The sequence below is a fragment of the Oncorhynchus keta genome, chromosome 28 (assembly GCF_023373465.1).
Source record: "Oncorhynchus keta strain PuntledgeMale-10-30-2019 chromosome 28, Oket_V2, whole genome shotgun sequence".
Taxonomy (NCBI): Eukaryota; Metazoa; Chordata; class Actinopteri; order Salmoniformes; family Salmonidae; genus Oncorhynchus; species Oncorhynchus keta.
In genome coordinates this window covers 6192524-6220191 of record NC_068448.1, presented here as the reverse complement: position 1 = coordinate 6220191, position 27668 = coordinate 6192524, and the positions used below count along the sequence as shown (strand labels likewise).

Here is a 27668-nt window from a genome sequence, read left to right as displayed (position 1 = left end):
CTAAGGTCGTGAACTGACGTTAGCTTCAGCTGTTAGCTAGCAAAGAAAGTTAGCCGACAACGCTGGAAGCTTCCGGGATCTTCTTGCATTGTAACGTGTTCTATCCTGTATGGACAGTTATTACATGCCGTGTCGAATGTTTAAAGTGTGTTAACTTTTGTGCATCTTAAGTGGCTATGCAGCCCGGACTTATTTATTTAACCTTTATAGCCCAGACTCCCAGTGATTCCTCAGGACAGACTAGAGTCCGTATGAGAGAGGAGATAACATGGTACAGTCCAGACTCCCAGTGGTTCCTCAGGACAGACTAGAGTCAGTATGAGAGAGGAGATAACAACTCAGTCCAGACTCCCAGTGATTCCTCAGGACAGACTCCAGACTAGAGTCCAGAGGGGAGATAACATGATACAGTCCAGACTCCCAGTGGTTCCTCAGGACAGACTAGAGTCCATATGAGAGAGGAGATAACATGATACAGTCCAGACTCCCAGTGGTTCCTCAGGACAGACTAGAGTCAGTATGAGAGAGGAGATAACAACTCAGTCCAGCCTCCCAGTGGTTCCCCAGGACAGACTAGAGTCAGAATGAGAGGGGAGATAACATGGTACAGTCCAGACTCCCAGTGGTTCCTCAGGACAGACTAGAGTCAGTATGAGAGAGGAGATAACAACTACAGTCCAGACTCCCAGTGGTTCCTCAGGACAGACTAGAGGCAGTATGAGAGGGAGATAACAATACAGTCCAGCCTCCCAGTGGTTCCCCAGGACAGACTAGAGTCCGTATGAGAGAGGAGATAACAACTCAGTCCAGCCTCCCAGTGGTTCCCCAGGACAGACTTGAGTCCGTATGAGAGGGAGATAACATCCAGACTCCAGTCCAGACTAGAGTCAGTATGAGAGGGGAGATAACATGGTACAGTCCAGACTCCCAGTGGTTCCTCAGGACAGACTAGAGTCCATATGAGAGAGGAGATAACATGATACAGTCCAGACTCCCAGTGGTTCCTCAGGACAGACTAGAGGCAGTATGAGAGAGGAGATAACAACTCAGTCCAGACTCCCAGTGGTTCCTCAGGACAGACTAGAGGCAGTATGAGAGAGGAGATAACATGGTACAGTCCAGACTCCCAGTAAGTTCAGTGGTTCCCCAGGACAGACTAGAGGCAGTATGAGAGAGGAGATAACATGGTACAGTCCAGACTCCCAGTAAGTTCAGTGGTTCCCCAGGACAGACTAGAGGCAGTATGAGAGAGGAGATAACATGGTACAGTCCAGACTCCCAGTAAGTTCAGTGGTTCCTCAGGACAGACTAGAGGCAGTATGAGAGAGGAGATAACATGGTACAGTCCAGACTCCCAGTAAGTTCAGTGGTTCCTCAGGACAGACTAGAGGCAGTATGAAAGGGGACCAGGCACGGTAAGGCCACATCGGCTACACTGATTTACAGAATTGATCTTCTCTCAATCAGTAGACGACGTGAGACATTTGACAGAAGTTCCCGAAAGGAACACAAAAATTCTAGTACCGAAATGTTTTTGATCCATGTTGCAGTGTCTAAGTTTTGGTCTACCGTTCAACAAAACCCCCGATAAAAAGAGTACAAACAATTCTAGAAAAAACACGAAGAGGAGATATAATAATGTAACTGCCAAGATAAAGGAAACTCCAACCTATAGTGTCTTTAATAGGGTCGTTGGGTGTCACCGCGAGCCAGAACAGCTTCAACGCACCTTGGCATAGATGCTACAAGCGTCTGGAACTCTATTGGGGGGGGGGATGTGACACCCATTCTCCACAAGAAATTCGGTGTTTTGTTGATGGTGGAAAACGGCATCTCAGACGCCACTCCAGAATCTCCCCAAAGTGTTCAATCGGGTTGAGATCTGGCGACTGAGAGACGGTCACGGCATATGGTTTACATCGTTCTCATGCTCATCAAACCGTTCAGTGATCACTCGTGCCCTGTAGATGGGGCCGTTGTCATGGTACCCCAAAATAATGGCCTGTCCAGCTTTTTCATACCTGTCCCTAAGCATGATGGGATGTTAATTGCTTAATTAACGCAGGAACCACACCTGGTGTGGAAGCACCTGCTTTCAATATACTTTGATTATCTCATTTACTCAAGTGGTCTCCTCGATTTTGGCAGTTACCTGTAGTTGAGACGGTTAATGTTGACCAGTCTTGAGAACTGCTTTTGTGCTGACACACAAACACACACACACACCTGTAGCAGCGCCCTGTTCTCCTGCACCGTCTCCAAATGCTCCGAGTCCTTGGGTGGCGTGGCCGTCATGCGGCTGAGCCACGACTGCAGCCTGGACGGCTCCACACACGCCAGCTGGGCCAGGGAGCCGCACAGACACAACAGGCTGGGGTTGGGACTCTTCTCCGCTGAGGTGGAATAAGCGAGGAGAGGTTTTAGGACATGAAAGAGATGGTAGAACTGAAACGAACTTGAGAAACTAGAGTAAAAAGGGTTGACGTCACGATTAGGATGAGCGGACATGTCTCTAGTTGGTCAGTATGGAACTACACTTTGGTCTGGGAGGCAGAACTGGTTTGGGATGGGGAAAACAAGAGGAGTGAGGATAAACTTACTGAGCTGGAAGAGTTTGGTGAAGAATTTCAGCACCCGGTTGCAGAATTTAGCAGATAGGTTTTCATTGGCTGTAGCCATCATGATCTGAACCAGTTCTCCACTGAGACACAAAACAAGAGAGAGAATGTTAAGAGACCATCGGCAGCTCGTCCAATAGGATATGGGAAGACGAATAACAAAATTATATAATTACTCCTGTCTATACAGAAATAAAGAAAATAACCAAAATTACTACACCAGAGAACATGGTTTAGTTTACTAAATCTAGAAGTGAGCATTTTGGGCAGCGTTCAAATATTAAATATCTGATTGTTGAGGTGAGCATTTTGGGCAGCGTTCAAATATTAAATATCTGATTGTTGAGGTGAGCAGTCTACGCTGTCATGTAGGATTCTACCAACATGTCTCCAGTCATGTAAAGTGTCGTAGAAATGCAATACATGTGTTTATAAAAAAATTTAAAAAGCCACATTTTCTCCAAGATCCTCTTAAAAAAAAAAAACGGGGAAAGAGGTGGAAACCGAGTCAGTCGTACAACTGAAATGTGTCTTCCCACATTTTAACCCAACCATTGAATCAGAGAGGTGCAAGGGGGGGGGCTGCCATAATCAACATCCACGTCTTCAGTGCCCGGGGAACAGTGGGTTAAATAAACTTCCTCGTTCAGGGATTGAATAACAGATGTTTAACTTGACACTCCGGGGGATTCCATCCAGCAACCTTCCGGTTACTGCCCCAACACTCCCAACTACCAGTAAATTAGTTATATCAGAATCCTAATTTATGACTAACCAATCTACTCATCACATTAGGAAAAGCAGGCTATTTTACATTGGTCTGCAAATGCCACGATTAGAGGCATGATTTACATGCAGGACTATTTTGGGGGGGGGTGAATAGATCGCTTCCCCAAACTTGAAACTCACGAGCCGCCTATGAGAGAGAGACGGTCGTGAACTGCGACACGGGGCTTAGTCTGCGGTCGTGCGTTGGGAAAAATACGTACCACAAACCCCTGTGGGAGTTGAACCCACGACCCCCGTGTTTTGGTCGGAGCACGGCTCTGACCGACTGAGCCGCACCAGAAACGGCAGACAAACCTGCAGGAGAAGAAGTCCTCCATGGCCTTGCACACTTGGCTGCTCTCCAGCTGCCTCTCCAGATACTGCAGACACTCCTCCAACACAGACTCATCCAGACCACTAAGACACAACACATGGAACAAAATGACAGCTGTCAATCGCCTTGGAATAGGTCTTAAAGCCAGCTTTTCACTCTATTGAAGGGGGGTAGGGGGCATATGTAACTGTTTTTCTTAAGCCCTATCAAGTTGATTAGGGCGATCATTGTTGGACAGCAATCGTCTAATTAATTTCCGCTCGGGGGGGGGGGCGGGGGGTCATTAAAGTTGACTCAACTCCAGTCTCAGCCTAACTGCTCGGCTCACAGTTCAAGTCTCACCTGTTGGGGTCGGAGTGGTTGGCGATGATGTTGTAGCATCCTGTGACCAGTCTCTGGTAGACGTGGGACAGGAAGGTGTCTGACTCAGCGGGGCCCAGGATACGCTCCAGAGAGGTCAAGCAGATCTCAGCTACGCTCTCCGTGCTGCTCTCCAAGAGGAGGGGGAGCAGGGCATGCACCACCTGGGGAGGGTTCAACTCCTCAGTCCTGGGGGGGGGCAGAGAGAGTGTTAATGCTGCTCTCTTGGAGGAGAGGTCCAACCCGGGGAGGGTTCAACTCCTCAGTCCTGGGGGGGCCATGTCTACATTAATTTCCAGTATGGAACTAATTACTGTGGAGGCAGTGGAAATCCCAGACACGCAACAGGCGCTCACTTCCTGTAACAGCTTTGGTGAAAACACAGACCCCAGTCAATGGGAGAATCGCATATTTTATCCCGAAAAGGTATATTAGCATTGCAATAGTGGAAGGTGTTGATGTAATATCGACTGTGTGAAAGTGGCTGCTGCTGGAATTAGAGAATAACTTACACAATGAGGTCTCCGGTGAGGCGGACCAGAGAGAGGAGGATGTGTTTGAGAGACGAGGCCAGAGCCAGGGACTGGTTACTGAGCGTGCCCAGATGAGCCGTCTGGATGGCACTGATGTAGCTCTCGGACGGGATGGTGTCGTTGGCGAACGCATTACGCTGAGAGAAGAGACGAGACAAGTTAGTCGGACACGGTCATTATTCTCAAACGTCGTCTCTGGAGAACTCAGACGTTTCACAAAAATGTGTTGTATCCCTGATTGGTCTAACCCTGGGCTGGTTAACGAGTTGGATCAGGTGTGACAGCCAAGGAAAACATATACAGCATGGAACATCTGGCAGTTCCACAGGAAAGGCTTGACAAATCAATCTATCAATCATGTCATTCACTCAATCAATCATTATGCTGAGGGGGGACACAGGCTGTATCCCAGACAGTCATTATGCTGAGGGGGGAACACAGGCTGTATCCCAGACAGTCATTATGCTGAGGGGGAGCACAGGCTGTATCCCAGACAGTCATTATGCTGAGAGGGGAAACACAGGCTGTATCCCAGACAGTCATTATGCTGAGAGGGGAACACAGGCTGTATCCCAGACAGTCATTATGCTGAGAGGGGAACACAGGCTGTATCCCAGACAGTCATTATACTGAGAGGGGAACACAGGCTGTATCCCAGACAGTCATTATGCTGAGGGGGGGAACACAGGCTGTATCCCAGACAGTCATTATGCTGAGGGGGGGAACACAGGCTGTATCCCAGACAGTCATTATGCTGAGAGGGGAACACAGGCTGTATCCCAGACAGTCATTATGCTGAGGGGGGGAACACAGGCTGTATCCCAGACAGTCATTATGCTGAGGGGGGAACACAGGCTGTATCCCAGACAGTCATTATGCTGAGGGGGGAACACAGGCTGTATCCCAGACAGTCATTATGCTGAGGGGGGGAACACAGGCTGTATCCCAGACAGTCATTATACTGAGAGGGGAACACAGGCTGTATCCCAGACAGTCATTATGCTGAGGGGGATCACAGGCTGTATCCCAGACAGTCATTATGCTGAGGGGGGAACACAGGCTGTATCCCAGACAGTCATTATGCTGAGGGGGGAACACAGGCTGTATCCCAGACAGTCATTATGCTGAGGGGGAACACAGGCTGTATCCCAGACAGTCATTATGCTGAGGGGGAACACAGGCTGTATCCCAGACAGTCATTATGCTGAGAGGGGAACACAGGCTGTATCCCAGACAGTCATTATGCTGAGGGGGGAACACAGGCTGGGTCATTATGCTGAGGGGGAACACAGGCTGTATCCCAGACAGTCATTATGCTGAGGGGGAACACAGGCTGTATCCCAGACAGTCATTATGCTGAGGGGGGAACACAGGCTGTATCCCAGACAGTCATTATGCTGAGGGGGGGAACACAGGCTGTATCCCAGACAGTCATTATGCTGAGGGGGGGGGACACAGGCTGTATCCCAGACAGTCATTATGCTGAGAGGGGAACACAGGCTGTATCCCAGACAGTCATTATGCTGAGAGGGGAACACAGGCTGTATCCCAGACAGTCATTATGCTGAGGGGGAACACAGGCTGTATCCCAGACAGTCATTATGCTGAGGGGGAACACAGGCTGTATCCCAGACAGTCATTATGCTGAGGGGGGAACACAGGCTGTATCCCAGACAGTCATTATGCTGAGAGGGGGAACACAGGCTGTATCCCAGACAGTCATTATGCTGAGGGGGGGGGAACACAGGCTGTATCCCAGACAGTCATTATGCTGAGGGGGGAACACAGGCTGTATCCCAGACAGTCATTATGCTGAGGGGGGAACACAGGCTGTATCCCAGACAGTCATTATGCTGAGGGGGGAACACAGGCTGTATCCCAGACAGTCATTATGCTGAGGGGGAACACAGGCTGTATCCCAGACAGTCATTATGCTGAGGGGGAACACAGGCTGTATCCCAGACAGTCATTATGCTGAGAGGGGAACACAGGCTGTATCCCAGACAGTCATTATGCTGAGGGGGAACACAGGCTGTATCCCAGACAGTCATTATGCTGAGGGGGAACACAGGCTGTATCCCAGACAGTCATTATGCTGAGAGGGGAACACAGGCTGTATCCCAGACAGTCATTATAGGGGGAACTGAGTCATTATGCTGAGGGGAACACAGGCTGTATCCCAGACAGTCATTATGCTGAGAGGGGAACACAGGCTGTATCCCAGACAGTCATTATGCTGAGGGGGAGGGGAACACAGGCTGTATCCCAGACAGTCATTATGCTGAGAGGGGAACACAGGCTGTATCCCAGACAGTCATTATGCTGAGGGGGGAACACAGGCTGTATCCCAGACAGTCATTATGCTGAGGGGGAACACAGGCTGTATCCCAGACAGTCATTATGCTGAGGGGGAACACAGGCTGTATCCCAGACAGTCATTATGCTGAGAGGGGAACACAGGCTGTATCCCAGACAGTCATTATGCTGAGGGGGAACACAGGCTGTATCCCAGACAGTCATTATGCTGAGAGGGGAACACAGGCTGTATCCCAGACAGTCATTATGCTGAGGGGGAACACAGGCTGTATCCCAGACAGTCATTATGCTGAGGGGGAACACAGGCTGTATCCCAGACAGTCATTATGCTGAGAGGGGAACACAGGCTGTATCCCAGACAGTCATTATGCTGAGGGGGAACACAGGCTGTATCCCAGACAGTCATTATGCTGAGGGGGAACACAGGCTGTATCCCAGACAGTCATTATGCTGAGGGGGAACACAGGCTGTATCCCAGACAGTCATTATGCTGAGAGGGGAACACAGGCTGTATCCCAGACAGTCATTATGCTGAGAGGGGAACACAGGCTGTATCCCAGACAGTCATTATGCTGAGAGGGGAACACAGGCTGTATCCCAGACAGTCATTATGCTGAGGGGGGGAACACAGGCTGTATCCCAGACAGTCATTATGCTGAGGGGGGAACACAGGCTGTATCCCAGACAGTCATTATGCTGAGGGGGGAACACAGGCTGTATCCCAGACAGTCATTATGCTGAGAGGGGAACACAGGCTGTATCCCAGACAGTCATTATGCTGAGAGGGGAACACAGGCTGTATCCCAGACAGTCATTATGCTGAGAGGGGAACACAGGCTGTATCCCAGACAGTCATTATGCTGGGGGGGGGAACACAGGCTGTATCCCAGACAGTCATTATGCTGAGGGGGGGAACACAGGCTGTATCCCAGACAGTCATTATGCTGAGAGGGGAACACAGGCTGTATCCCAGACAGTCATTATGCTGAGAGGGGAACACAGGCTGTATCCCAGACAGTCATTATGCTGAGAGGGGAACACAGGCTGTATCCCAGACAGTCATTATGCTGAGGGGGGAACACAGGCTGTATCCCAGACAGTCATTATGCTGAGAGGGGAACACAGGCTGTATCCCAGACAGTCATTATGCTGAGAGGGGAACACAGGCTGTATCCCAGACAGTCATTATGCTGAGGGGGAACACAGGCTGTATCCCAGACAGTCATTATGCTGAGGGGGAACACAGGCTGTATCCCAGACAGTCATTATGCTGAGAGGGGAACACAGGCTGTATCCCAGACAGTCATTATGCTGAGGGGGGGAACACAGGCTGTATCCCAGACAGTCATTATGCTGAGAGGGGAACACAGGCTGTATCCCAGACAGTCATTATACTGAGAGGGGAACACAGGCTGTATCCCAGACAGTCATTATGCTGAGGGGGGAACACAGGCTGTATCCCAGACAGTCATTATGCTGAGAGGGGAACACAGGCTGTATCCCAGACAGTCATTATGCTGAGAGGGGAACACAGGCTGTATCCCAGACAGTCATTATACTGAGAGGGGAACACAGGCTGTATCCCAGACAGTCATTATGCTGAGAGGGGAACACAGGCTGTATCCCAGACAGTCATTATGCTGAGAGGGGAACACAGGCTGTATCCCAGACAGTCATTATGCTGAGAGGGGAACACAGGCTGTATCCCAGACAGTCATTATACTGAGAGGGGAACACAGGCTGTATCCCAGACAGTCATTATGCTGAGAGGGGAACACAGGCTGTATCCCAGACAGTCATTATGCTGAGGGGGGAACACAGGCTGTATCCCAGACAGTCATTATGCTGAGAGGGGAACACAGGCTGTATCCCAGACAGTCATTATACTGAGAGGGGAACACAGGCTGTATCCCAGACAGTCATTATACTGAGAGGGGAACACAGGCTGTATCCCAGACAGTCATTATACTGAGAGGGGAACACAGGCTGTATCCCAGACAGTCATTATGCTGAGGGGGGAACACAGGCTGTATCCCAGACAGTCATTATGCTGAGGGGGGGAACACAGGCTGTATCCCAGACAGTCATTATGCTGAGAGGGGAACACAGGCTGTATCCCAGACAGTCATTATGCTGAGAGGGGAACACAGGCACCCTGTTTCTTCTAATGTGTTCTCTTTTTGGTAGGAGGCTGTATCCCACCAGTCATTAGCCGATGTTAGGGAACTCGTTGGTGTTGATGTTGCCCACAGTCATGCGTCTGGACGGCCGACAGGAAGGTTCTGCATCACATTCTGACCTGAACGGGTAAAGGAACACATAGTGAAGGAACACAGGCAGTCAAGACAGTCATTATGTGAAGGAACACAGGCTGTATCCCAGTCAAGACAGTCATTATGCAGTCAAGGAACACAGGCTGTATCCCAGGAACACGTCATTATACTGAGGGGGAACACAGGCTGTCAAGGAACACGTCAGTATACTGAGGGGGAACACAGGCTGTAACACGCAGTCAAGGAACACGACAGTCATTATACACGGGAGAAGGAACACGGCAGTCAAGGAACACGCAGTCAAGGAACACGCAGTCAAGGAACACGCAGTATACTGAGGGGGAACACGGCTGTCCCAGAACAGTCATTATACTGAGGGGGAACACGGCTGTATCCCAGAACACGTCAGTCACTGGAGGGGGAACACGAACACAGCAGTCCCAGGAACACGCAGTCATACACGCAGTCAAGGAACACGTTTCAAGAACACGCATTCAAGGGGGACACGCAGTCAAGGAACACGCAGTCAAGGAACACGCAGTCAAGGAACACGCAGTCAAGGAACACGCAGTCAAGGAACACGTCAGTCAAGGAACACAGCAGTCAAGGAACACACAGTCAAGGAACACACAGTCAAGGAACACACAGTCAAGGAACACACAGTCAAGGAACACACAGTCAAGGAACACACAGTCAAGGAACACACAGTCAAGGAACACACAGTCAAGGAACACGCAGTCAAGGAACACACAGTCAAGGAACACACAGTCAAGGAACACACAGTCAAGGAACACACAGTCAAGAACACACAGTCAAGGAACACACAGTCAAGGAACACACAGTCAAGGAACACGCAGTCAAGGAACACGCAGTCAAGGAACACGTCAGTCAAGGAACACGGCAGTCAAGGAACACACAGTGAAGGAACACACAGTGAAGGAACACACAGTGAAGGAACACACAGTGAAGGAACACACAGTGAAGGAACACACAGTGAAGGAACACACAGTGAAGGAACACACAGTGAAGGAACACACAGTGAAGGAACACACAGTGAAGGAACACACAGTGAAGGAACACACAGTGAAGGAACACACAGTGAAGGAACACACAGTGAAGGAACACACAGTGAAGGAACACACAGTGAAGGAACACACAGTGAAGGAACACACAGTGAAGGAACACACAGTGAAGGAACACGCAGTGAAGGAACACACAGTTGTTGAGTGAGAGGAGGACTGAGGGGGCTCTGCTCGTCTCCGACTGAAAACAGTAGACTTTAACGAGGTATTGCTGACTAGATCTTGCTGAATATATATTAATTTCTCTAGAACGTGCCCAAACCCATAAGCCCACTATAGTACGTACCGAGCAGGTTGGCTTTGCAGCGCATGGAGCCTATAGACAGTACTGCAGCGTAACCCTGAAGTTTAGCCTCCGATAGCGTGTTCTCTCCTTCCTCTGGTAGGCTCATCAGAAGGTAGGACCTGAGACGCACAATAAAATCACTCATTTTCACAATACAAAAACACATTTTTCAAGATGGAAAGAAGACATTTTTTTGTGCGGGTTTACTGCCAACTGAGCCTATTATTTGAAGACATACGTTGTTCTGCCCCCCAACGGGAGAACATGGTTGTTCTGCCCCCAACGAGAGAACATGGTTGTTCTGCCCCCAACGAGAGAACATGGTTGTTCTGCCCCCAACGAGAGAACATGGTTGTTCTGCCCCCAACGATGGTACTGAGAACATGGTTGTTCTGCCCCCAACGAGAGAACATGGTTGTTCTGCCCCCAACGAGAGAACATGGTTGTTCTGCCCCCAACGAGAGAACATGGTTGTTGGTTGTTCTGCCCCCAACGAGAGAACATGGTTGTTCTGCCCCCAACGAGAGAACATGGTTGTTCTGCCCCCAACGAGAGAACATGGTTGTTCTGCCCATGGTTGTTCTGCCCCCAACGAGAGAACATGGTTGTTCTGCCCCCAAGTCGAGAGAACATGGTTGTTCTGCCCCACAATGGTCGCCCCCAGAGAACATGGTTGTTCTGCCCCACAACGAGGAACATGGTTGTTCTGCCCCCACAGTCAAGAGAACATGGTTGTTCTGCCCCCAACGAGAGAACATGGTTGTTCTGCCCCCAACGAGAGAACATGGTTGTTCTGCCCCAACGAGAGAACATGTGGAACATGGTTGTTCTGCCCCCAACGAGAGAACATGGTTGTTCTGCCCCACACAACGAGAGAACATGGTTGTTCTGCCCCCAACGAGAGAACATGGTTGTTCTGCCCCCAACGAGAGAACATGGTGTTCTGCCCCCAACGAGAGAACATGGTTGTTCTGCCCCCAACGAGAGAACATGGTGTTCTGCCCCCAACGAGAGAACATGGTGAAGGAAACATGGTTGTTCTGCCCCCCACGAGAGAACATGGTTGTTCTGCCCCCAACGAGGAGAACATGGTTGTTCTGCCCCCAACGAGAGAACATGGACTTTAACGTTTGCTGCCCCCAACTTGAGAAACATGGTTGTTCTGCCCCCAACGAGAAACATGGTTGCTGCCCCCCAACGAGAGAACATGGTTGTTCTGCCCCCAACGAGAGAACATGGTTGTTCTGCCCCCAAGAGAGAACATGGTTGTTCTGCCCCCAACGAGAGAACATGGTTGTTCTGCCCCCAACGAGAGAACATGGTTGTTCTGCCCCCAATACAAAAACATGGTTTTCTGCCCCCAAGAGAAAACATGGTGAACGTGTTCTGCCCCTGCCCCCAACGAGAGAACATGGTTGTTCTGCCCCCCAACGAGAGAACATGGTTGTTCTGCCCCCAACGAGAGAACATGGTTGTTCTGCCCCCAACGAGAGAACATGGTTGTTCTGCCCCCAACGAGAGAACATGGTTGTTCTGCCCCCAACGAGAGAACATGGTTGTTCTGCCCCCAACGAGAGAACATGGTTGTTCTGCCCCCAACGAGAACATGGTTGTTCTGCCCCCAACGAGAGAACATGGTTGTTCTGCCCCCAACGAGAGAACATGGTTGTTCTGCCCCCAACGAGAGAACATGGTTGTTCTGCCCCCAACGAGAGAACATGGTTGTTCTGACCCCAACGAGAGAACATGGTTGTTCTGCCCCCAACGAGAGAACATGGTTGTTCTGCCCCCAACGAGAGAACATGGTTGTTCTGCCCCCAACGAGAGAACATGGTTGTTCTGCCCCCAACGAGAGAACATGGTTGTTCTGCCCCCAACGAGAGAACATGGTTGTTCTGCCCCAACGAGAGAACATGGTTGTTCTGCCCCCAACGAGAGAACATGGTTGTTCTGCCCCCAACGAGAGAACATGGTTGTTCTGCCCCCAACGAGAGAACATGGTTGTTCTGCCCCAACGAGAGAACATGGTTGTTCTGCCCCCAACGAGAGAACATGGTTGTTCTGCCCCCAACGAGAAACATGGTTGTTCTGCCCCCAACGAGAGAACATGGTTGTTCTGCCCCCCAACGAGAGAACATGGTTGTTCTGCCCCCAACGAGAGAACATGGTTGTTCTGCCCCCAACGAGAGAACATGGTTGTTCTGCCCCCCAACGAGAGAACATGGTTGTTCTGCCCCCAACGAGAGAACATGGTTGTTCTGCCCCCAACGAGAGAACATGGTTGTTCTGCCCCCAACGAGAGAACATGGTTGTTCTGCCCCCAACGAGAGAACATGGTTGTTCTGCCCCCAACGAGAGAACATGGTTGTTCTGCCCCCAACGAGAGAACATGGTTGTTCTGCCCCCCAACGAACGAGAGAACATGGTTGTTCTGCCCCCAACGAGAGAACATGGTTGTTCTGCCCCCAACGAGAGAACATGGTTGTTCTGCCCCCAACGAGAGAACATGGTTGTTCTGCCCCCAACGAGAACATGGTTGTTCTGCCCCCAACGAGAGAACATGGTTGTTCTGCCCCCAACGAGAGAACATGGTTGCTCTGCCCCCAACGAGAGAACATGGTTGTTCTGCCCCCCAACGAGAGAACATGGTTGTTCTGCCCCCAACGAGAGAACATGGTTGCTCTGCCCCCAACGAGAGAACATGGTTGCTCTGCCCCCAACGAGAGAACATGGTTGTTCTGCCCCCAACGAGAGAACATGGTTGTTCTGCCCCCCAACGAGAGAACATGGTTGCTCTGCCCCCAACGAGAGAACATGGTTGCTCTGCCCCCAACGAGAGAACATGGTTGCTCTGCCCCCAACGAGAGAACATGGTTGCTCTGCCCCCAACGAGAGAACATGGTTGCTCTGCCCCCAACGAGAGAACATGGTTGCTCTGCCCCCAACGAGAGAACATGGTTGCTCTGCCCCCCAACGAGAGAACATGGTTGCTCTGCCCCCAACGAGAGAACATGGTTGCTCTGCCCCCAACGAGAGAACATGGTTGCTCTGCCCCCAACGAGAGAACATGGTTGTTCTGCCCCCAACGAGAGAACATGGTTGTTCTGCCCCCAACGAGAGAACATGGTTGTTCTGCCCCCAACGAGAGAACATGGTTGTTCTGCCCCCAACGGAGAACATGGTTGCTCTGCCCCCCAACGAGAGAACATGGTTGTTCTGCCCCCAACGGAGAACATGGTTGTTCTGCCCCCCAACGAGATAACATGGTTGTTCTGCCCCCAACGAGAGAACATGGTTGTTCTGCCCCCAACGAGAGAACATGGTTGTTCTGCCCCCAACGGAGAACATGGTTGTTCTGCCCCCAACGAGAGAACATGGTTGTTCTGCCCCCAACGAGAGAACATGGTTGTTCTGCCCCCAACGAGAGAACATGGTTGTTCTGCCCCCAACGAGAGAACATGGTTGTTCTGCCCCCAACGGAGAACATGGTTGTTCTGCCCCCAACGAGAGAACATGGTTGTTCTGCCCCCAACGAGAGAACATGGTTGTTCTGCCCCCAACGAGAGAACATGGTTGTTCTGCCCCCAACGAGAGAACATGGTTGTTCTGCCCCCAACGAGAGAACATGGTTGTTCTGCCCCCAACGAGAGAACATGGTTGTTCTGACCCCAACGAGAGAACATGGTTGTTCTGACCCCAACGGGAGAACATAGTGTGAGTAAAGTGGTAGAGAGAGAGGATAGTGGATTTGTCTCACCTGGTGAAGGCCGTGTACACGTCTATGAGCTGAAGTGTAGCAGGCAGCAGGTTTTTGGTGATCTCCGAGGGCTTGAGAGGGTCCGTCTCCGCCGCCACCTTGGAGAAATGTTCGTCCAGAGACACCTGGACCTTGGAGATGACGGCGTCCAGAGTATAGATGGCCTGTAGGGAGGGGACCTGGTACAAGGGCAGGATGGAGCTGGGGTCCACACAGGAGAACGCTGAGATCTATAGAGGAAAGAAGGTTACACACGGACACACACGGACACGCGCGGCTCTGAATGTAATCTATATTAAAAATTATGCATCATTTGTAGCAAATCTGTAAATAATATAACACTGTTGATTCATTGAGCATTGAACAAAACACACACGGTTTCATATATGTTTAAACATGAACACACACTGTCACACGAGGGCTAGGACGATACCAGTAATCGCAATATTTTTTGTATCCATGGCAAACATAAAAACATCTGCTGTGTGTAAAAATAGTGTGATGTCGTTTAGAAAATACATGTGGCTGTATGACAAAAATAAATGGAGGTTTGTTTTCTTTTACATAAAGTTAAAGTTCTCTCCGTGTTTCGTTTTCTTTGCCACGATACCTGGTATCTAGCGACACTATCCCACCTGTCTAGCGACACTATCCCACCTGTCTAGCGACACTATCCCACCTGTCTAGCGACACTATCCCACCTGTCTCAGCGACACTATCCCACCTGTCTAGCGACACTATCCCACCTGTCTAGCGACACTATCCCACAACCCACCTGTCTAGCGACACTAGCCCATAACCCACCTGTCTAGCGACACTAGCCCACAACCCACCTGTCTAGCGACACTAGCCCACAACCCACCTGTCTAGCGACACTAGCCCACAACCCACCTAATAATAATAATAATATATGCCATTTAGCTGACGCTTTTATCCAAAGCGACTTACAGTCATGTGTGCATACATTTTACGTATGGGTGGTCCCGGAATCGAACCCACTACCCTGGCGTTACAAGCGCCATGCTCTACCAACTGAGCCACAGAAGGACCACCTGTCTAGCGACACTAGCCCACAACCCACCTGTCTAGCGACACTATCCCACAACCCACCTGTCTAGCGACACTAGCCCACAACCCACCTGTCTAGCGACACTAGCCCACAACCCACCTGTCTAGCGACACTATCCCACAACCCACCTGTCTAGCGTCTAGCGACACTATCCCACAACCCACCTGTCTAGCGACACTATCCCACAACCCACCTGTCTAGCGACACTATCCCACAACCCACCTGTCTAGCGACACTATCCCACAACCCACCTGTCTAGCGACACTATCCCACAACCCACCTGTCTAGCGACACTAGCCCACAACCCACCTGTCTAGCGACACTAGCCCACAACCCACCTGTCTAGCGACACTATCCCACAACCCACCTGTCTAGCGACACTATCCCACAACCCACCTGTCTAGCGACACTATCCCACAACCCACCTGTCTAGCGACACTATCCCACAACCCACCTGTCTAGCGACACTATCCCACAACCCACCTGTCTAGCGACACTATCCCACAACCCACCTGTCTAGCGACACTATCCCACAACCCACCTGTCTAGCGACACTATCCCACAACCCACCTGTCTAGCGACACTATCCCACAACCCACCTGTCTAGCGACACTATCCCACAACCCACCTGTCTAGCGACACTATCCCACAACCCACCTGTCTAGCGACACTATCCCACAACCCACCTGTCTAGCGACACTAGCCCACAACCCACCTGTCTAGCGACACTATCCCACAACCCACCTGTCTAGCGACACTATCCCACAACCCACCTGTCTATAATATATAATAATAATATATGCCATTTAGCAGACGCTTTTATCCAAAGCGACTTACGAAGCGATGTGTGCATACATTCTACGTATGGGTGGTCCCGGGAATCGAACCAACTAACCTGGCGTTACAAGCGCCATGCTCTACCAACTGAGCTACAGTGTCTAGCGACACTAGCCCACAACCCACCTGTCTAGCGACACTATCCCACAACCCACCTGTCTAGCGACACTATCCCACAACCCACCTGTCTAGCGACACTATCCCACAACCCACCTGTCTAGCGACACTATCCCACAACCCACCTGTCTAGCGACACTATCCCACAACCCACCTGTCTAGCGACACTATCCCACAACCCACCTGTCTAGCGATGTACTCTTCAGCCAGCTCCACGTCGTACTTGACGGTGTTGCATCTGGAGGAAGCCACCTCGATCAGAGACGTAGCTTGGTCTCCCTTCATCCCCTGAGTCACCAGATGCTCCTGAGATTGACCAGGGAAAACGGAGGAATTAACAGTCAAGAGTTTTTCACTTCAGATTAATCCAACAGGTGGTTTATCGATCCACAAGGGATTAGATGGAATCCAAATTGTTGAAAGGATATCAAATGTAGTTACAAAACAGGAATAGCTACCTAGTCTTATATTTATTACGTAAGACAACAGCTTCTACGATAACGAAGAAAAAAATAAGACTTGTCCGAGGGGAATAACTGACCGGCCGGCCTGCTAACTGACCTGCTAACTGACCGGCCGGCCTGCTAACTGACCTGCCAACTGGCCTGCCAACTGACTGACCGACTGACCGGCTGGCCGGCTGACCTAACCGACTGACCGGCTGACCTAACCGGCTGACCGGCTGGCCTAACCGGCTGGCCGGCTGACCTAACCGGCTGACCGGCTGACCTAACCGACTGACCGGCTGACCTAACCGGCTGACCGCTGACCTAACCGACTGACCTAACCGACCGACCGGCTGACCTAACCGGCCGGCCGGCTGGCCTGACCGACCGGCTGACCTAACCGGCCGGCCGGCTGGCCTAACCGACTGACCGCCGGGCCGGCTGGCTAACCGACTGACCGGCCGGCCGGCTGGCCTAACCGACTGACCGCCGGCCGGCTGGCCTAACCGACTGACCGGCCGGCCGGCTGACCTAACCGACTGACCGCCGGCCGGGGCTGACCTAACCGACTGACCGGCCGGCCGGCTGACCTAACCGCCGGCCGGCTGACCTAACCGACCGACCGGCTGACCTAACCGACCGACCGGCTGACCTAACCGACTGACCGGCTGACCTAACCGACCGACCGGCTGACCTAACCGACTGACCGGCTGACCTAACCGACTGACCGGCTGACCTAACCGACTGACCGGCTGACCTAACCGACTGACCGGCTGACCTAACCGACTGACCGGCTGACCTAACCGACTGACCGGCTGACCTAACCGACTGACCGGCTGGCTGGCCGACTGACCGGCCGGGGCTGGCCGGCTGACCTAACCGGCTGGCCGGCTGACCTAACCGGCTGGCCGGCTGACCTAACCGGCTGGCCGGCTGACCTAACCGGCTGGCCGGCTGACCTAACCGACTGACCGGCTGACCTAACCGACTGACCGGCTGACCTAACCGACTGACCGGCTGACCTAACCGACTGACCGGCTGACCTAACCGACTGACCGGCTGACCTAACCGACTGACCGGCTGGCCTAACCGACTGACCGGCTGGCCTAACCGACTGACCGGCTGGCCTAACCGACTGACCGGCTGGCCTAACCGACTGACCGGCTGGCCTAACCGACTGGCCGGCTGACCTAACCGACTGACCGGCTGACCTAACCGGCTGGCCGGCTGACCTAACCGACTGACCGGCTGACCTAACCGACTGACCGGCTGACCTAACCGACTGACCGGCTGACCTAACCGACTGACCGGCTGACCTAACCGACTGACCGGCTGACCTAACCGACTGACCGGCCTAACCGCTGACCTAACCGACTGACCGGCCTGACCTAACCGACTGACCGGCTGGCCTAACCGGCTGGCCGGCTGACCTAACCGGCTGGCCGGCTGACCTAACCGACTGACCGGCCGGCCGGCTGACCTAACCGACTGACCGGCCGGCCGGCTGACCTAACCGACTGACCGGCCGACCGGCTGACCTAACCGACTGACCGGCCGACCGGCTGACCTAACCGACTGACCGCCGACCGGCTGACCTAACCGACTGACCGGCTGACCTAACCGACTGACCGGCTGACCTAACCGACTGACCGGCTGACCTAACCGACTGACCGGCTGACCTAACCGACTGACCGGCTGACCTAACCGACTGACCGGCTGACCTAACCGACTGACCGGCTGACCTAACCGACTGACCGGCTGACCTAACCGACTGACCGGCTGACCTAACCGACTGACCGGCTGACCTAACCGACTGACCGGCTGACCTAACCGACTGACCGGCTGACCTAACCGACTGACCGGCTGACCTAACCGACTGACCGACTGGCTGGCCGGCCGGGCTGACCTAACCGGACTGGCTGACGGCTGACCTAACCGGCTGGCCGGCTGACCTAACCGACTGACCGGCTGACCTAACCGACTGACCGGCTGGCCTAACCGACTGACCGGCTGACCTAACCGACTGACCGGCTGACCTAACCGACTGACCGCTGACCTAACCGACTGACCGGCTGACCTAACCGACTGACCGGCTGACCTAACCGACTGACCGGCCGGCCGGCTGACCTAACCGACTGACCGGCCGGACCGGGCTGACCTAACCGACTGACCGGCTGACCTAACCGACTGACCGGCTGACCTAACCGACTGACCGGCTGGCTGGCCGGCTGACCTGACCGACTGACCGGCTGACCTAACCGACTGACCGGCTGGCTGGCCGGCTGACCTAACCGGCTGGCCGGCTGACCTAACCGACTGACCGGCTGACCTAACCGACTGACCGGCTGACCTAACCGACTGACCGGCTGGCCTAACCGGCTGGCCGGCTGGCCGGCTGACCTAACCGACTGACCGGCTGACCTAACCGACTGACCTAACCGGCTGGCCGGGCTGGCCTGACCGACTGACCTGACTGGCCGGCGGACCTACTAACTGACTGGCCGGCGGACCTACTAACTGACTGGCCGGCGGACCTACTAACTGACTGGCCGGCGGACCTACTAACTGACTGGCCGGCGGACCTACTAACTGACTGGCCGGCGGACCTACTAACTGACTGGCCGGCGGACCTACTAACTGGCCGGCCGGCGGACCTACTAACTGGCCGGCCGGCTGACCGACCTACTAACTGGCCGGCTGGCTGACCGACCTACTAACTGGCTGGCTGGCTGACCGACCCACTAACTGGCTGGCTGGCTGACCGACCTACTAACTGGCTGGCTGGCTGACCGACCTACTAACTGGCTGGCTGGCTGACCGACCTACTAACTGGCTGGCGGACCTACTAACCGACTGGCTGACTGGCGGACCTACTGACTGACTGGCTGGCGGACCTACTGACTGGCTGGCTGGCGGACCTACTGACTGACTGGCTGGCGGACCTACTGACTGACTGGCTGGCTGACCTACTAACTGACTGGCTGGCTGACCTACTAACTGACTGGCTGGCTGACCTACTAACTGACTGGCTGGCTGACCTACTAACTGACTGGCTGGCTGACCTACTAACTGACTGGCTGGCTGGCCTACTAACTGACTGGCTGGCTGGCTGGCCTACTAACTGACTGGCTGGCTGGCCTACTAACTGACTGGCTGGCTGACCTACTAACTGACTGGCTGGCTGACTGACCTACTAACTGACTGGCTGGCTGACCTACTAACTGACTGGCTGGCTTACCTACTAACTGACTGGCTGGCTTACCTACTAACTGACTGGCTGGCTTACCTACTAACTGACTGGCTGGCCTACTAACGGAGGGCAACATACCTTGATCCAGTTGACATATGTGGGGACTCTGAGTCGTGAGGACCAGCGCAGGGTGTGGAGGATGTCACTCTCGCTGGGTTCTCCTTGGCCATCCTTCAGCTGCTCCATGTATGCCTTAGAGGGGGGTAGGACCCCCAGGATCCTCCACAGCACCAGGAAGTAGTACTGCAGGGAGCATGCCTCCTGAGAACGCAAGAGATATACTGGCGTTAGTTCCAGGATTATCGTGTGTGTTTCAGGAACTATACTATAAGTATAACTATAATTGTGAGGACATTAGTTCCCTCTTCAGTTGAGTGTCTGTGTGTGTGTTGGTTCCTCACCATAGGTGTGATGGGCTTGTTCTCCTGTCTCCTGGCTGTATCAAACTGAGAGCCGGCAGAGAGCAGGGAGACCAGACAGGCGTAAAGCTCATTATACTTCACCGCTCCGTTGAACAGCTTCTGGAACACCTGGACAAAATTTTTAAAAAACACACGACTTTACTCATCTCCTTCAGGTATAATGCTTCGTGACTTTATTATGAGCCTTTTATAATGTCCTATTTAAAAAAAAAAAGGTTTGTAAATGGGTTGTCTCTCCATATAAATTGTTTTTAAAATCCTGGACTAATAAATTCACAGTTTGATGTGTCGTTTCACCTTGCTGTCGAGTCGGCTTCGGTCGTCCTCTGACGCTTCGGGTGACAGGACGCAGTAGAATTTGGGCTGCACTACTGTGGAATCTAACAGAGGAGAGAGCGTTAAAAACCGGGGTTATAACCCAATCAGCTACGTTAAAAACCGCCATTATAACCCAATCAGCTACGTTAAAAACCGGCGTTATAACCCAATCAGCTACGTTAAAAACCGGCGTTATAACCCAATCAGCTACGTTAAAAACCGCCGTTATAACCCAATCAGCTACGTTAAAAACCGCCGTTATAACCCAATCAGCTACGTTAAAAACCGCCGTTATAACCCAATCAGCTACGTTAAAAACCGCCGTTATAACCCAATCAGCTACGTTAAAAACCGCCGTTATAACCCAATCAGCTACGTTAAAAACCGCCGTTATAACCCAATCAGCTACATTAAAAACCGCCGTTATAACCCAATCAGCTACGTTAAAAACCGGCGTTATAACCCAATCAGCTACGTTAAAAACCGCCGTTATAACCCAATCAGCTACGTTAAAAACCGGCGTTATAACCCAATCAGCTACGTTAAAAACCGGCGTTATAACCCAATCAGCTACGTTAAAAACCGGTGTTATAACCCAATCAGCTACGTTAAAAACCGGTGTTATAACCCAATCAGCTACGTTAAAAACCGCCGTTATAACCCAATCAGCTACGTTAAAAACCGGCGTTATAACCCAATCAGCTACATTAAAAACCGGCGTTATAACCCAATCAGCTACATTAAAAACCGGCGTTATAACCCAATCAGCTACATTAAAAACCGGCGTTATAACCCAATCAGCTACATTAAAAACCGCCGTTATAACCCAATCAGCTACATTAAAAACCGCCGTTATAACCCAATCAGCTACATTAAAAACCGCCGTTATAACCCAATCAGCTACATTAAAAACCGCCGTTATAACCCAATCAGCTACGTTAAAAACCGCCGTTATAACCCAATCAGCTACATTAAAAACCGGTGTTATAACCCAATCAGCTACATTAAAAACCGGTGTTATAACCCAATCAGCTACATTAAAAACCGCCGTTATAACCCAATCAGCTACATTAAAAACCGGCGTTATAACCCAATCAGCTACATTAAAAACCGGCGTTATAACCCAATCAGCTTCATCAAAAACCAGCGTTATAACCCAATCAGCTACATTAAAAACCGGTGTTATAACCCAATCAGCTACATTAAAAACCGCCGTTATAACCCAATCAGCTACGTTAAAAACCAGCGTTATAACCCAATCAGCTACAAGGGTTTTGCGTTTCGTAGAACTTCATAGTTAAGGGTTTAAACACAGTTTCCCATGCTTGTTCAATGAACCATTAATGAGCATGCACCTGTGGAACGGTCATTAAGAGACAGCTGACAGACGGTAGGCAATTAAGGTCAGTTATGAAAACTTAGGACACTGAGGCCTTTCTACTGACTCTGAAAAACACCAAAAGGAACACGCCCAGGGTCCCTACTCATCAGCGTGAACGTGCCTTAGGCATGCTGCAAGGAGGCATGAAGACTCCAGGGCAATACATTGTAATGTCTGTACTGTGAGACGCCTAAGACATTGCTACAGGGAAACAGGACGGACAGCTGATTGTCCTCGCAGTGGCCAGACCACGTGTAATCACACCTGCGGGACAACAACTGCCCGAGTTACACCAGGAACGCACAATCCATCGGTGCTCAGACTCTCCGCAATTTTTCAATTTTTTTTTATTTTTTATTTTACCTTTATTTAACCAGGCAAGTCAGTTCAGAACAAATTCTTATTTTCAATGACGGCCTGGGAACAGTGGGTTAACTGCCTGTTCAGGGGCAGAACGACAGATTTGTACTTTGTCAGCTCGGGGGTTTGAACTCGCAACCTTCCGGTTACGAGTCCAACGCTCTAACCACTAGGCTACCCTGCCACCCAATAGGCTGAGAGAGGCTGGACTGAGGACTTGTATAAACGCAGTTGACAGAAAGAGAACCTTTATAACAAAGTAGCTAGTGCACATTTTCATAAATGGATTGTTCAATCTATCGTTGCCATGGTAGCTCGGCCAATCTATCGTTGCCATGGTAGCTCGGCCAATCTATCGTTGCCATGGTAGCTCGGCCAATCTATCGTTGCCATGGTAGCTCGGCCAATCTATCGTTGCCATGGTAACTCAGTCAATCTATCGCGACATGGATGCCCAGATCTACAGATGAGGTTATTCCCCCTTAAAAAAAAAACAGAACAGAAAGGCTTTGACTTACTCCTACCTGCCGAGCAGTGCTTAGACCAGTTCTCCTCCACCTCTTTAAAGCCGCAGTAGAGCGGCAGGGCGCTGCGTTTGGACCCGTCCTGGACTGAACCCTGGCCTGACCACGGAGGGGTCAGCAGATTGTGCTGGACCTGCAAGCAATAGAGAGAGGGGATCCTGTCAGTCACTGTGTAAGGAGGACTACCTCTTCTGACCAACGACCTACTGCAAAAAATATATAAAATGTTTCTGGACAATAAAACTCCCAAAGATGTGGTTTTAAAACAGACACATTTTGATTGGGTGATTTGAATATTATGCTAATTTGATTTCCACTGGGCCGTGGAAATTGATTCAAGAGTGTTAATAAAACCATTAAAAGGACGGAGCAGCCATTCAGCCTACCTGTTGGAAGAGGTACATAGGAACCTTAGAGTACTGGTGCAACAGGTAGTCTAGAACCAGCAGTATGCGGGCCAGGTTGAGGGGTACGGCTTTGAGCTGGGCCTCCTGATGCTGGGGACCCGCCACCTGAGCAGAGGAGAGAGGAAGATTGAACTTTATTAAATCAAATGTTATTGGTCACATACTTAGCAAATGTTATTAAGTGTTGTAGCAAAAAGTCCCGGTAGAGTCAGGAGTCATGATAGTCGTGAGTCCAAGCCACCACTGGTAGAGTCAGGAGTCATGATAGTCGTGAGTCCAAGCCACCACTGGTAGAGTCAGGAGTCATGATAGTCGTGAGTCCAAGCCACCACTGGTAGAGTCAGGAGTCATGATAGTCGTGAGTCCAAGCCACCACTGATAGAGTCAGGTCAGTCAGTGCCACCACTGATAGAGTCAGGAGTCATGATAGTCGTGAGTCCAAGCCACCACTGGTAGAGTCAGGAGTCATGATAGTCGTGAGTCCAAGCCACCACTGATAGAGTCAGGAGTCATGATAGTCGTGAGTCCAAGCCACCACTGGTAGAGTCAGGAGTCATGATAGTCGTGAGTCCAAGCCACCACTGGTAGAGTCAGGAGTCATGATAGTCGTGAGTCCAAGCCACCACTGGTAGAGTCAGGAGTCATGATAGTCGTGAGTCCAAGCCACCACTGATAGAGTCAGGAGTCATGATAGTCGTGAGTCCAAGCCACCACTGGTAGAGTCAGGAGTCATGATAGTCGTGAGTCCAAGCCACCACTGGTAGAGTCAGGAGTCATGATAGTCGTGAGTCCAAGCCACCACTGGTAGAGTCAGGAGTCATGATAGTCGTGAGTCCAAGCCACCACTGGTAGAGTCAGGAGTCATGATAGTCGTGAGTCCAAGCCACCACTGGTAGAGTCAGGAGTCATGATAGTCGTGAGTCCAAGCCACCACTGGTAGAGTCAGGAGTCATGATAGTCGTGAGTCCAAGCCACCACTGGTAGAGCCAGGAGTCATGATAGTCGTGAGTCCAAGCCACCACTGGTAGAGCCAGGAGTCATGATAGTCGTGAGTCCAAGCCACCACTGGTAGAGCCAGGAGTCATGATAGTCGTGAGTCCAAGCCACCACTGGTAGAGCCAGGAGTCATGATAGTCGTGAGTCCAAGCCACCACTGGTAGAGTCAGGAGTCATGATAGTCGTGAGTCCAAGCCACCACTGGTAGAGTCAGGAGTCATGATAGTCGTGAGTCCAAGCCACCACTGGTAGAGCCAGGAGTCATGATAGTCGTGAGTCCAAGCCACCACTGGTAGAGTCAGGAGTCATGATAGTCGTGAGTCCAAGCCACCACTGGTAGAGCCAGGAGTCATGATAGTTGCGAGTCAAGCCACCACTGATAGAGTCAGGAGTCATGATAGTCGTGAGTCCAAGCCACCACTGGTAGAGCCAGGAGTCATGATAGTCGTGAGTCCAAGCCACCACTGGTAGAGCCAGGAGTCATGATAGTCGTGAGTCCAAGCCACCACTGGTAGAGTCAGGAGTCATGATAGTCGTGAGTCCAAGCCACCACTGGTAGAGTCAGGAGTCATGATAGTCGTGAGTCCAAGCCACCACTGGTAGAGTCAGGAGTCATGATAGTCGTGAGTCCAAGCCACCACTGGTAGAGTCAGGAGTCATGATAGTCGTGAGTCCAAGCCACCACTGGTAGAGTCAGGAGTCATGATAGTCGTGAGTCCAAGCCACCACTGGTAGAGCCAGGAGTCATGATAGTCGTGAGTCCAAGCCACCACTGGTAGAGTCAGGAGTCATGATAGTCGTGAGTCCAAGCCACCACTGGTAGAGTCAGGAGTCATGATAGTCGTGAGTCCAAGCCACCACTGGTAGAGTCAGGAGTCATGATAGTTGTGAGTCCAAGCCACCACTGGTAGAGCCAGGAGTCATGATAGTCGTGACGCGAGTCCAAGCCCATGGTACGACAACGCAAAGACAACCTAGTTAAAGAGCATTTAAATACCTCTGTGATGGCCTGGGTGACCAGGGTGAGCACGGCACGCCTCCCCTTCTCAGACAGGTTGTGGAAGAGGAGCAGCAGGAGCTGGAGGTGTTCCACATTCAGGTCCTCATCTCCGGGGACAGAGCCCTGGATGGTGTGCTGCTTCAAGGTGCCCACAAACCTAGGAGGGACGGGGGGGAATATAGAAAGAGTAGAGAGAAACCTTGTGTAAACATGTTTTATTTTAAAGGGAGATCAGAGTTCTGAACAAAAAAAATTTTTTTAGCTAGTACTGTCAATATTTATTCATCTCAAGAAATTAACATGGCATTTAGCCAATTCATAAAATGGACATTTGAATTTTACCTCAAAAGCTAAATGGAAATTTCAGTTTGGAATTTTACAGAACTTCTCCCACTCAGACCAATGAATGCAACCACGCGCCAAAATAAATACAATGGTTTCTGTCCTGTATGAGACAACACTGTTCATGTACAAATTACCAAATACACTGACTGTTTAAACCAAAAACTATTTATTTACGATGAACATGAACAATTAAAATCTGACTGATTCTGAAATCAGAAGTTGCGTCCACTCTGGTAAAAAAAAAAAATTTCTACAGTGCATTTGGTTATACTGATCCAGCAAATTACATTGGTTGTCAACTCAACTAACAAAGCCTATGTGACATAGCCAAATCCATTTTTACAAGTATCTGAATGCTGGAAGGTGGCTCGTATATGTACCCTATTAGAAAAGGCCTACCTATCGTTGGTGCGAACAGCAACAGTTATGACAGTCATATGTGATTCACCACCTGGATTTGATCGTACGTAGCAAAATTTGATTTTCTGTTTTTTTTTGGGGGGGGGGATAAAAGTAGAGACTCTGAGCTACAAAATGGTAGCACTACAGTTGATGAAACAATGGGAAAGTCATCCTGCTTTGAAAGTTGATAAACTTAAGGAAAAATTGCATTTTAGTGTGTGAGCAAGAGAGCGAGAGAGCGAGACAGAGAGAGACAGAGACAGAGACAGAGACACAGAGAGACAGACAGAGAGACAGACAGAGAGACAGACAGAGAGAGACAGAGAGCGAGAGAGAGACAGACAGCTCTTCTTTGTCTACAGAGATTCAGCATTGTTCACACCCTTTTGACAGACAGAGACATGCATAACAGTTGGACAGGCTAGAACAGAAGGAGACAGACAGAGATGCAGTCAGCAGACGGAGGGAGGTTATTTTCAGAATAAAACAATATGAGTGAGAAGAAAAAGGAAAAAAGTGAACAGACAGATAGAAAAAAAAGATACAGACAGAAATAAAAATTACAGACAGACAAACAGACACAGAATATGGATCAGACAGAGGCTCAGACAGACACCAGAGAGACAGACTAATATGGACTGGTTTGGGACTCCTGAACCCGATGCACTGACTACAGATGGACTGGTTTGACAGGCTCTCCTTTGAACCGATGCACTGACAATATGGACTGGTTTGGGCTTTGTGAACCGATGCAGTTACATGCATGGACTGTTTGGGCTCTCCTGAACCGATGCACGATGCAGTCAGCATATGGACTGGTTATTTTCTCCTGAATAAAACAATGCACTGACTAATATGGACTGGTTTGGGCTCTCCTGAACCGATGCACTGACTAATATGGACTGGTTTGGGCTCTCCTGAACCCGATGCACTGACTAATGTGGACTGGTTTGGGCTCTCCATGTTACAGGGCGGTCCTGGTCTTTATATTCCATATTACAGAGCGATGTGGGATTTTATTTATTTTATTTAGTGGCCACTTACGGTGGGTGTCTTTCAGGGACAAAATATCTTGTTGCTTGCGGCTTTCAGTGGACACCTCCATGGGTTATTTAAAAACCACACCTGTTTCGTTTTGGTTGTTCTTCGTGAGACTCTTTGTTAGTTCTTCCTTCTGCTTGAGTGACAATTTTTTGTTTCTTGTTGGGACGTTACAATATAATATGAAAAGTGTTTTATTTAATGATGTGGTCTTACCTCTCCCAGATCGTTATACACTCAGGTACATCTGGGTCTCCCTGCAGAGAGGCCTTGTGCTGCCAGATGAGCAGGACTCTGGAGAGCACCGACAGGGACTGGGGGTTGATGTACAAGGGCCACGGACCCTCAGAGAACGGAGCTACGCCCAACTGCTGCAGCAGGGTATTCTGGGAAAGACAAATAAGACTTATTTCAGACTAACAGCAG

General features: G+C 50.9%; 1 protein-coding gene across 1 annotated transcript in view; it reads right to left on the bottom strand.

The window, feature by feature from the left end:
• Positions 1-27668, bottom strand: part of LOC118360485 (E3 ubiquitin-protein ligase UBR4) — a 178395-nt gene that overhangs the window by 115043 nt on the left and 35684 nt on the right. Inside the window, 16 exon segments of the mRNA XM_052484171.1 lie at positions 2227-2393; positions 2601-2701; positions 3702-3803; positions 4063-4269; positions 4593-4768; positions 9188-9228; positions 10571-10689; positions 14328-14557; positions 16534-16656; positions 20125-20307; positions 20448-20576; positions 20766-20848; positions 23046-23184; positions 23438-23563; positions 25452-25611; positions 27459-27628. Coding sequence (XP_052340131.1) covers positions 2227-2393; positions 2601-2701; positions 3702-3803; positions 4063-4269; positions 4593-4768; positions 9188-9228; positions 10571-10689; positions 14328-14557; positions 16534-16656; positions 20125-20307; positions 20448-20576; positions 20766-20848; positions 23046-23184; positions 23438-23563; positions 25452-25611; positions 27459-27628 — 2256 coding nt within the window.